Below are 12,122 nucleotides of genomic sequence, written 5' to 3'. Positions count from 1 at the left end.
GGGCCTGGAGGGTGTGACTAAGTGTACCTCTGGGCTTCTTCTGCTCCTAGCTGGTGGGATGCACCAGACACCTTTGCCAAGTCCCTCTCTCCCTTCTCCTTCACCTCCAGTAGTCCCATTTGCTCCATATCCCCTCCCGCCCTAGGGGAAATGTGGAGAGGCATCCTGGCCCCCTTTCCATGCCCTCCCAATCCCCTTATTTTCCCCTATATCCCCACTCTACTCCTCAAGCCCCACATATGCTGTAACCTTTCCATGCCCCCTCACATTTCTGCTCAGCCTTTAGGTCTGGTGTCAGGAGCTGAAGGGTAGGGGAAAGTCCAGGGCTGTGGTGGGGGCAGCATGGGGCTGTGAAGGAGTAGTGGGAAGCAGGCAGAGGTGTGGAATGGAAGGATTGTGTGCAGGGAAGGAGGCTATGTTAGCTGGGCTGATGATATGTGAAGGGGATACCTGGGCTGGGCCAAATTCGGCCTTCAGCTACACCTAGACACAGGGCCTAGAGTACTCCACACTTCCATGGCTGCAGGGTTTGCTGGGGAACTGTGTCCTTGCCCCAGAACTGTTCTTCATAATCTGAGCTCTTCTGTTGGAACAGATGTGTTTATAGGCTTTATGATGGTGGAGAAAATGGAAACAGATGCAGTATCACCTGCCTGAGTCTGCAGAGAGCCTGAAACAATGGCTTTGAGGAAAAATGGCTGTGAGAGGTGTGACGTGTCCCATTCATCTTAATCAGGGCCCTGTGGACTCTGTTTCAGCAGCCATAGAATTTTCCAAGGAATTCATCCTGTTGGTAGAATTTAGGAGTTCTGGTGCAGGATTTGGTCTGCTGCAGGATTTGGTCCACTGCAAGCTCTTTGAGGCAGGGACCTTTTGTTCTGTGCTTGTACAGCCCCTAGCACAGTGGGGTCCTGATCTGTGACTGGGTCTCCTGTGCACTATGCCAATCAAATAATAAATAACAGTTGTTTCACAGAGCACAGCGGGCCTTGGCTGTGTAACTCCTACCAGTAGGGCCCTACCAAATTCACGGTCCATTTTGGTCAATTTTATGGTCATGAGATTTTAAAAATAATTAATTTCATGATTTCAGATATTTAAATCTGAAATTTCATGGTGTTGTAACTGCAAGGGTCCTGACCCAAAAGGGGGTTGTGTAGGAGTCACAAGGTTATTCTAGGGGGGGGGGGTCACAGTATTGCCACCCTTACTTCTGCGCTGGTGCTGGTGGGACACTGCCTTCAGAGCTGGGTACCTGGCCAGCAGCTGCTGCTCTCCGACCACCCAGCTCTGAAGGCAAGGCAGAAGTAAGGGTGGCAATACTGTGACCCCCCCCCACAGCCCTCTTTTGGGTTGGGACGCCTAGTTTAAGAAATGTTGGTCTCCCCTGTAAAATTTGTGTACTTTTACCCTATACTATACAGAAGACCAGATTTCATGCGGGAGACCAGATTTCACGGTCCGTGAGGCGTTGTTCACGGCTATGAATTTGGTAGGGCCCTACCCATGGGCAGTCGGTGGGGTTGAGTGGGTCTAACTGAGGACAGAACTTACAATCTAAACATTTAAAAGACAGAGGGTAAGTGCTTTTGGAGAGGGACCATCTTTGTATTCTGAGTCAGTATAGCACCTAGCACAATGGCCCACTGGCTTCTGCTGGCCACTACCATGCGGATAGCGATGAGGAGTTGTTCTACAGCTCTTTATTAACGTCTGTTTCTCCCTCCGATTTGGCAGGGATGGAGCGAAAAGCTGTGACAGCTGAGGCTTCCCTAGCCACTATATGCTCCCCTGAAAGTGTCCAGAGGACAAGTGAAGGTAAAATGCCCCATCGGATACAGAATTCACAGTAACCTGGAGGGAGCGAGGCGAGACCACCACGCTAAAACCCAGGGAGCTGTGGAGAGAAAGAGGGATGAAAAGGGATTGTGGCTGATAAGGGAGAGAGATTGAGTGAAATAATTTGGGTGAAGGTATGAGAGAGAGAGCACAAAAAAGAAAACAAAAGAGGTAGGTAAAGAATTGGTATGGAGCAGTGGTTCCCAAACTTGTTCCACCGCTTGTGCAGGGAAAGCCCCGGCTGGGCCTGGCTGGGCCGGTTTGTTTTCCTGCCGCGTCTGCAGGTTTGGCCCATCATGGCTCCCAATGGCTGTGGTTCGCTGCTCCAGGCCAATGGAAGCTGCTGGAAGCGGTGTGGGCCGAGGAACATACTGGCTGCCTCTTCCAGCAGCTCCCATTGGCCTGGAGCATCAAACTGCAGCCACTGGGAGCCGCGATTGGCTGAACCTGAGGACGTGGCAGGTAAACAAACCGTCCCGGCCCACCAAGGGTTTTCCCTGCACAAGCAGCGGAACAAGTTTGGGAACCACTGATATGGAGAGCGGAGAAGGATTCAGGGGCAGCGTAGTACTAGTAGCACATCCTCACCTTGTGGGCACCCCTCATGCTGCCTTGCACAGGGTTCTTGTCTCTGGCCTCACCTACTGGGCTCATTTTCTGCCCTTCAGTGGCCTTTCTCAGGCTTCCTCTTTGCCCCTTCTGGGTGTGCTGTGGCATGGCCATAAGGCCAAGGCACATGGAAATTTCAACCCCTTTCAGGGATAACATGAAGTCCAAATGAAAGTCCAATCAGATCACCAAACTAATACCTCTTTTGCAGCCCCAGGGTCCACTGTAGTTCCCTGGCTGGCCCTCCCTCAGGGCTTCTCCTGCAGGGGCCTAACTCGCTCCTGTAGAGTTCTTCCTCTGGTGTTTCCTGTCTGTTAAATCCGCTTCCAAGGCTTTGCTCCATCAGAAACCTGTGTGCTCTGTAGTCTGTCCCCACCTGAGCACCCTTTGTCTATTTAAAATGCCTTGCTCCGTTTCCTCTGGCCAGGAGGCAATTAGTTAATCACTCCTTAAGTGTGGAATATGACTAAATCATAGAATCATAGAATATCAGGGTTGGAAGGGACCTCAGGAGATCATCTAGTCCAACCCCCTGCTCAAAGCAGGGCCAATCCCCAATTTTTGCCCCAGATCCCTAAATGGCCCCCTCAAGGATTGAACTGACAACCCTGGGTTTAGCAGGCCAATGCTCAAACCACTGAGCTATCCCTAATTGGGGTTCTTTCCCTTGCCTTGCAGGTGATGGGGAGAAAGCCCCATCACAGGGAGCAATTGACTATGGCCCAGCTCCTCAAAGGTATTTACGCATCTAACTCCCATTGATTTCAATGGAAGCTCGGTGCCTAAATACCTTTGAGGCCTAGTCCCCTGAGTCAGTACTGACCTAGTGCCCTACCATGGTGCTAGGGAGTGTTGCCCGGCTGAAGACTTCCCACTGTTCAGATGAAATGTAAAATTGAGCTCTGTAAGATCCTACAGCAAGTGAGGCAACAAGAAGGATCCAAGCCCAGGTGTTCTGATCAAGTTCCAATTTGGGTCATTCCTTTCTGCCTGCTTCTGTTCAGACAGTCTGAATGTTGAAACATTGGCTCTCTCTAAAGAACGCTGCTGTTCACAGTATGAGTAGGAAAATATGTGCAATATGTCACAAACCTATTGCAAAATAATTAAAGAGAAGAGTAAGCCTACTTCAGTGGAGTTGGACTGAAGTGAATTTGACCTAGTATGTTAATGTATGAGAATGTACAGCTTGCACAGACTCTGCGAAAGAACTGGGCATTTAGTTCGTAATGAAATGAGTTAGGTGGATTAGAGGTACCGTGTGTGGTAGTGTTTTGTGATAATAATTAAACCTCTCTCTCTATATATATTCTCCCCTACACCACTGAGCTGTTCATCACACCAGGTCTAAGAATGTAACAAATGGAGTAGGGGCATTACGCTTATTGTGGGAATAAAACAGGGCCAAACAGAGAACTGAAAATACAATCAAACTTCCTACAGTATTTATACAGTGTCTTTCAATGGCATCATGTTTTACAGTTTATTTAAACATGGATTACTCACCCACCAATGAAATACAGCCATCTCTGGGGTGGAGTACTGCAACTACTCTGTGTCAGCAACATTACCCAACAGGGTGTTTTAAGGAGTAGGAGGGAAGGAATAACTATTTCAAATGACACTCCGAAAGGTGTTTATGGAGCCAAATGTACATTTTCACAAATAAATTAGGCCAGGACAACAGGGTTGCCATCTCTAACTTTTGAGAAAAGTGCTATGAAATCTTTCATGACCATGAATGGTCAGTACCTGAGTTTGACATGACATACAAAAGACAGTCATACTAGCTGGTTGTGGTCCTTTTGCAGAAAGAAATGAATGGAGTGTTCAAGTCATCATGTACAAAAGAGTACAACAGAAAATGGCTAATGCCCAATGGCAAGTCTATTGGGATGGTAGTCACTTTCATAGATGCAGCACTCGCTTTCTCATCTGCAGACTGCAGGCGGGGTTGCGATGAAAGCTCATCACACTCTCTTTCCAATAAGCAGAGGCAGGTGATGACTCTAAGATGGCTTTTCAGAGGAACTTTATTCTTTGATTCTTTTTCATGTTGAGCAGGTGCACCCTTGACTAGGATCTCTGTGTCCAGACAACCATCTCCTGAAATTTTCCAGATCCCCAATGCCGGTAAAGATTCTTCTCTATGTAGGCAGCATGTACCAGAACCATTTGTCTTGAACAAAGGATGTGTGTGGCAGGCACCCTTAGATATGCCTTCTCCCTTGTTCTCTGAATTTCAGACATCACTACTTCTACTGTCTCCAAGAAGTTAGAGTTATTACTTCCACAAGACACTGAGAAAGGTAAATTCAAGCTTATCTTCCTGGAATGTAACAGATCAGCCAGGGGTTCTTTTTAGACTCAGTCAGTGCAGCAATGAGAAATTGAAGACCAAATCCATGCTTGACTGTAACAGCTTCTAACTCAAACAGAACTGTGCTTGTCTAGCTCAAATCACAGATTTATTAGATATTGGACTTCCACTGATTTCAATGGGGGTTGCATCTTTGTAACAGAGAGCAGAATTTGGCTCCTCAGCATCATATATTAGCCTGAAAAATTCAGGAATGAAAAATATTGTTTAAAAGAAAGCAACAAACAAAAAAGGTGGCTAGAGGGAACTGAATTTCTCCTCCTTCCTTCTGACTAACTAAGGCTATGTCTACACTATGGACCATATAGCGGCAATCTGTAAGGTCTCATGTGTAGCCGCTCTATGCCGGCGGGAGAGAGCTCTCCCGTCTGCATATTTAAACCACCCCCAAGAAGCAGCGGTAACTATGTCGGCAGGAGACGCTTTCCCACTGACGTAGCCATGTCCACACTGGCGCTTTGTTGGTGAAACTTATGTCAGTCAGGGTGTGTTTTTTCACACACACCCTGACCAACAAAAGTTTTGCCAACAAAAGTGCTAGTGTAGCCAAAGCCTAAAATGCTGCACTGAAAAGAACCTTTAACAGTTTGATGAAGTGCACTATGGACTAACAGGTTTGGGCAAAAACCCCCACCCAGTGGTTCTCAACCTGCTGCCCACGGGCTGCTTGTGGCCCAGTCAGCACAGAGCTGCGGCCCATGTGACATCCTCAGGGTCATAGAGGTAGTATTGGATGCAGCCCACATAACACGTTGTGGGCCACATATGCGGCCCACAATGGTAAATAGGTTGAAAACCACTGGGTTAGATCATATACTGGTGTAAGTGGGTGTAGCTGTGCTGACATCAATGGAGCTGTGCTGATTTACTCCAGCTGAAGATCTGGACCATAAAGAACATTTTTGGGAGTAGTGGGTGTTTCTCCTCTTTAAGCCGTCAGCTTTTGGAGGATTTTTGGGTGGGTGGGATTCTTCCCATTAACTGTGGCCTTTGGAGTTTCCTGGCCTGGTATGTCACACGCTAAGTCTGCAGTGAAGACATTCCCTATGTTATGGAATTTCATCTCATTATCTTAGTGCTAGAGAATGGTAAAAAGCGGCTCTTATTCCAGGACATATGATGTTGCATTGAACCCCATGGTTGATTTTCTTTCCAGAGACTCTAAAGGCACTAAAGAAACACAAGATGTTGCCAGAGGAAAATCTTAAGTACGGGAGCAAGGTCTTCATTCACCAGACCACTTTACAAAGAAATAGATTCCTAGGGGCTCCAGAGGTTGTGAGTGGAATATATGGGTTTGGCTGCTACCTGTGGGGGAAGACATTATTTGATGGGGTGCGAGATACCCACGGAGATCGGGAGTTTGGAGGGTGTGAGGGATTCTCTTAGAATGGAACATCCCTACTGTCAGGGCCCCATGTATTCCATGGCAAAATGGGAATCCTACATTCTACAGCAGCATTAATTTACTCTCTCTCTCTCTCTCTCTCTCTCTCTTTCTCTCTCTCTTTCTGGGAAATGCCTTTCATTCCCACTCGCTCTCCTTCCTATCCCCCTGTGGCTCATAGCTAAACATTCTTGCAGTAGAATTTGTTTATTTTCAACAGTCCAAGAATGGATTTTTCATTACACCCTCTGGGTGGCCTTGCTCCACACCCCAAACCTTAGCTCCTGCCCCAGCCTGGCTCAGAGCCCTCTTCCCCCATGGATGCCAGGGAAGTGGGAAGCTGGGAGCTGGCTTAGTGGCTCATCTTCTCAGACGTTGGCTGTTGTACCATTCTCCAGCCTGCTTAGCTCACCAGCCTGTGCTGTTCCATGGAGTTGGCACTTTCCCCAGTCCCTGGCTCCATGGAACAGTGCAGGGAGCGTGCACTGAAATAACTCTCTGTTGTGGGGAAATCTACAGAGCAAGAGGTAGCTGCAGACAGGTCCTGGTAGGTCAGGAAGATAAAACGGTGAGTGCCTGAATGCAGCAAAACAGTGAATTCCATGGCAGAAATGGTGGTTTCTGTGGCATCCTGGAAAAATGGCAACTTGCACAGCCATGAAGAGCAGAGTCGATGGAGCCCTGTTTGAGGTGGATACGGTAGAACACACTCTCAGAATGATTGTTTCAGGCTCTCTGCAGACTCAGGCAGGCATCTCTCCATCTGTTTACACTCAATTCACATTTTCAAGATCCTGCTCGGAAAAGACAGATAGTCATGAAAGCTCCATACTGTCTGGGCCATCTGTGGTTCACAGTCCTGCTGCACATGAGCCAAGGGCAGGAGATACAGATTAAGCAAGCTTTTAGGTCACATTTCTTTTCTATCCAAGGTAAGGTACTCAGGCCTGCTTACAAAGTTCTTTTGTAGAGCCACTGTTCAGTCAGGTACATTTTAGCCAACTTTTGTGCTCCGCTTTCTCTCTGGCATGTTAAGAAACAGGAAGATTTCCAAGCTGAAATGGTTTTGGTTGTTCTTTTTAGGAGGGATTAGGTGCTGGTGCTGTCAGAGGCGATGGAGTTCTGTCTTCTCAAGCAAGGCAGAGAAAGGGCTGCCTGCATCCTGGCCAAAAGCACAGGGTGCCAGGGCTGGCTAACATCACAGGCTTGTGCTGTGGGCCTGGGCTCCCTCCAGGAATCCTGCAATGATGTCTGCATCTCAGCTTTCATTTTTAAGAAGTCTGTTTCCAGCCCTTGCAAAAAATAACTTGAAAAAACAGAAGAGAGAGTAACTGATGCAGGGATGTGATGTCTGCCTGAGTCTGAAGGGGAGCAGCAGCCACTGTAGCTAGGGAGGAAGCTGCTTGAGCCCACCCCACAGCAGAGAGGGCATGGCCCAGGGAGAAGGGGGGCTCTGCTGTGCCTGTTGGAGATGGTGGTGGGAGAGAATTGCCACATGTCCACCCTCTAGTGGCCACAAGACCTCATGTGGGGGTGTGCCAAGAGCTGCAGATTGCCTTAAACTTGCCCTGCATAAAGGAATACCATAGTCTTCCTCTAGAATTGTGCCGTAAAGGCCCAGGAGGGGCTAGGAGTTTAGGGACAGAGAGCACCATTCCCTGGGTAACGAGAACAACATAAAAACAGCACCAGGGAATTAGAACTGTGAATTCTACCGAACCCTGCGCACGCGGACACACAAGAAAGCCTTGTGACAGGGGAATCCTGCCCCTTCTCTGCCATCTTGTCTCCGGCCAGAGCTGAAGAGATAGAGAAGGAGTTTCTGGAGAGGCTGGACGAGATCATTCAGCATTCCGACAGGGACCAGGAGAAGATCAGGCGCTTGGGATCCTGCAAATGTGAAGAGATCGTGGAGTCTGTCTTTGTGCCCCTGGCCCGGCACTGCATGGCGATGGGCGAATATGCCAGAGCCTTGTATTACTTGTTGGAGTGTGCAGCAGCTTACTTACATCTGTCAAACAACTACATGGTGAGCTGCTTTGCTCCCTTGATCCCATGCGAGTTCATGTCCTCTCCCTTGGTTTCCCTCTTACTTCTCTCCATATTAACAGGCTGTCCCAGATTTCATCTAGGAACACATGTTCTTTGATTCTTTCAGAATGGTGGTGTTAGGCCCTACATTTTCCTTGTCTCTCCTTCCTACTTTGTTAGAGACCCTGAGCTGTGGCGCAGGATTTTAATGTCACAGACATAGCACATGGGAGATTACAAGCATACATCCGGTTTAATATTATTACCCCTTTTGACCTGAGCTTTTAGTCAAAATTTGGGATCCTGTGGGTTGTTTCTATTAGAAGGAGAAACTGAGTCAGGCATGTCATTGATGCAATCCTCTTTATTTACAAGGAATGTACATAAAGTTCTGTTTCCCTGAACACTGTAGGACTCAAACAGCTGGAGACAGTTAATTGCTCACAGATCCAAGCTTCTTTCCAGACAGCACTGTGCCCAAATGCTCTCTCTCTCACCTTTTTCTCTGGGTCATGCTACAAGTCCTTCTGTGGCTGTCCTTGGCTTTCTTCTGACTTCTCTGGGTCTTTCTGTGGTATTTCTCACACCCACACACGCCTGTGCAATCCAGTCAATCCCCAGCCCTGTGTTTGTTATCAGACTCCCAGGAAACCTCTTAGGTCACATGGATCAACTCCTGCTCCAGCTTTGCCTGTGGCCTGTGTTTTGGGGGGAGGCTCCTATTGCTTTAGCTGTCTGTTCCAGAAAAGAGCTGAGTGCCTTATACATTTGTCTGGAGTGAAGGCCGGCTCTAACACCCATTGACCTCAAGGCGGTTTCACCCATCCCCCCAGTATAGTGACTATAGTGGCGAGAGTGGGGTGAGGAATGTTCAAAGGCGTGGTGGTTTAGGGCACTAGCCTCAGTCCTTAAGAGGCTGGGGGCATGGGGGTGGGGGGTGGCAGGATAAGGAGATCATTAGGGACATGATTTTGGGAAGCCCATCGTAGTCTCTGGGTGACATTTAGTCATATGACAAAACTCATCATATGAGTTAGCAATCTCTACCATGGAGAGCTCATGGGAGAGATGGGGTGCTTCTAGTCAGGATTGGAGTATGTTACTGAGCTGTGGAAGGGGCCCTCGACTGGAATAGCCTGGAGGAGGTGGCACGCAGGTCAGGAGTAAGGTGCATTGGCAGGGCTGTGTGTGTGGAGGAGGGTGGGGGGGTTGAAGGGTGACTGGGACTCAGTGCCATCAGTCCTTCACTACTACATTTCCTCTATACATTCAGCCAAAGAAACCCATGGGCATTATGTCCCAGCTCTACAGGCAGCTCCAGCAGCTCCTGGGTTACTCCCAGGGGAAAGAAAGCAATGTTGCTGTCCTAGACAGGGTGAAGAGAGCTCCCTTTGCTTTGTGGCTTGATTCACCCCTGAGTGAGCACAGCTAGGGTGGCAAAGAGACAGGGTGCACAGCTGCAGCTCCATGATTCAGTGCCATGTTGCCCTGGCGTGAGATAGCTGCACAAGGGCAGCTCTAGCTTAGGCTTCCACTAGTGGAAGATCAGGTGTAAAGCTTTGCCATGACCCCATTCTGCTCCCACCTTGCCCTCAGGACACTCCCTCCTTCCCCTGCCACAGGGCATGGGAGAAGGGGGGCAGGGGACACAGAGCTGCCTCCCCCTGCGCAGAGGGGATTCTCCATTGGCCATCTCCGGCTGCTTGCAGTGGCCGTAGCAGATGGGAGAATCCAGCCTTCTCTCTTCAGCGGGTGGTGGGGTTGGAGAAAGTGTGCGGCACAGATGGTCACCCACCCTTCTCTGTGGTTTGCTTTGCTTTAGGCCTTTTGCAATTTGAATACAGCAGAGAATCTGATCAAATCGGTGGACTTCAGAGCCACTGTAATTAACCAGTTTGAGGAAGCTACCTTCTACAGCCTGAAGGGTGAGGTAAAGAGACAGCAAGATATTGAGGAACCTCCTTATGTATCTGGTCGGGGCCATCCTGGAAGATGATTGGAGGTTTTCTGTGTCTCCCTCCTATGTCCGTACAACCTCATCCAAAACTAAAAGTCCAAACTACTGGATGGGCTTGCATGCCCCCTTTGCTTTAGGTGGGGCCACTGAGTTGTCTCTCACAGCTATCTTAAAAGAGGGGTGGAGGTCACAACAGTTTCAATGAGGTTTAACCCAACCTACTCTCTACTCCCCACCTCCGCCCTTGGCTCCAGCATTGATGTCATGCTAGAAAATGGCAGCTGAGAGCCCGACCATTTTGGAACGTGCAGCTGGCTGATAATGTTACAAACGGTCTTTGTCTCACTCTCCCTTCCTCTCTGCAGGTCTGTTATAACATGGGCCAAATGAATTTGGCAAAGAAATTTATCAGGAAGGCTTTGATTTTATTAAAAAGAAGATTCCCGTTTACCTTGATTGGAGTCTTTTTTAAGACTCTGGTGGAAGTGTCAAAGCACGCGTCTCACCAGAAGAAGCAGCAATTCTTGTATAGACGCAGTAAAGGGTAGGAAGTAGAACTGGAGTAAAACCAAGTTGGGTGGATTTTACCTTAGTCCCTGGTTGTCATTTAGACCTCAATCCTGCAAACACTTAAGCACATGCTTAATTGGAAGCATGTAACTTGCATGCTTCAAATTAAGCACATGAAGAGTGGGGGCTTTAAATAGTGGTGTTTACATACTGTAGTGAAGGGGGAATTACAGATATGTGCATTCCCAATGGTACAGTACCTTAAAGCAAGGCATTTATTTTGGAAAACAGGAATCGATTGCAAAGAAATGCATGTGCTTTTGAGAATATATTTGTACTCCCTGCTACTGCTAAAGGCATTATTTCCAAATGTTGGCCTCTCCTCGCTAACCAGTCTCGTCATGGGAATGCTCATATTTCAGTCTGGGAACAGTGCTTCAATTTACCTGTTTGTGATTAAAAATGGGTGCAACAGATGTAAACAAGTTTGTAAGGTTTTTATTTGCACTATAAATAATCTACCTGAACAGTGTCAGTGCTTTAACAGAATGTATTCTACTGCATGGCTGTGTAATGTGTTTACGAGCATTCTTTTAGGTTGTGGAGCAAGAAGTCATCATCTTAGTGGTTCAGGAATGTCCTAGGTGAAAGGGCACCTGAGATTAGGAGAAGCGCTGTTGGGAGCCATGGGCTTTGGGGCCAATGGGGGCAGAGGAAGCAAGGAAAAGCATCTGGTGTTATGGAGAGACCCTTTGGGTCATGCGGGATAGTATTGTTGGGGATTCAAGCAGAGAGAGAGAGGTGAGGCAGTGGGGGTATCAGCATGAGGGGATGGAGGTACCACAGGAAGGGGAGATATCAGAGTGGGGTGCTTCATGGGGGACGTGCTGTGGAGAGGGAAGCAGGGGGAGATAAGGGAGCCCCAGTGGAGGGGAGGCAGTGTTGGAACAGAAGGGGAGGGGTTGGGGGCAGAGATCAGTGAGGCAGCCCGGGGTACCGGCTGGTGAGGGTTAAGGCAGTAGAAAGGAGGAAGTGGCAGAGGTGAAAGGTTAAGGCAGGAGGGGAGAAGGGGAGTCAGAAGATGGGGTGCTTGGGGGTGAAGGTGAGGTAGTGAGGACAGGTAGAAGTGACAGATGGTCCAGCAGGGGGATTTTAGGAGTGGGGGGAAAAGTGAGCAGGAAAAGGCTGGATTCTAGGAGGGGTAGGTGAGGCCCTGAGGGGTGAGATGACAGAGTTTGGGTTGAGGCACCAGGGGAGAGTCAGGCTGTCTCACCTCTCCCCTAGGAATCCCCAACGTACCTCACCGTATCCCCCTGCTGCTGCCACCCTCCTCCTCTGCTCACCTTCTTCCCCATCTCTGCTGGAACCCCCTTCCGGCTGCCACAACTCCCCACCACCCACATTACATT

The 12,122-nt window shown here is 48.7% G+C and overlaps 1 protein-coding gene across 1 annotated transcript in view; it reads left to right on the top strand.

Moving 5' to 3' along the window:
• The window catches only part of ADCY10 (adenylate cyclase 10), a 110,050-nt gene that overhangs the window by 81,565 nt on the left and 16,363 nt on the right, over nt 1–12,122 (top strand). Inside the window, exons 23-29 of the mRNA XM_078854180.1 lie at nt 1,738–1,818; nt 4,513–4,581; nt 4,695–4,757; nt 5,985–6,106; nt 7,927–8,295; nt 10,069–10,176; nt 10,473–10,747. Of these exons, the coding sequence (XP_078710306.1) occupies nt 1,738–1,818; nt 4,513–4,581; nt 4,695–4,757; nt 5,985–6,106; nt 7,927–8,295; nt 10,069–10,176; nt 10,473–10,747 (1,087 nt within the window). The remainder of the gene's footprint in view (nt 1–1,737; nt 1,819–4,512; nt 4,582–4,694; nt 4,758–5,984; nt 6,107–7,926; nt 8,296–10,068; nt 10,177–10,472; nt 10,748–12,122) is intronic.

This window comes from Lepidochelys kempii, chromosome 8, assembly GCF_965140285.1.
Source record: "Lepidochelys kempii isolate rLepKem1 chromosome 8, rLepKem1.hap1, whole genome shotgun sequence".
Taxonomy (NCBI): Eukaryota; Metazoa; Chordata; order Testudines; family Cheloniidae; genus Lepidochelys; species Lepidochelys kempii.
Note: the sequence above shows the minus strand (reverse complement) of the source record. Positions and strands in the feature narration are given on the sequence as shown.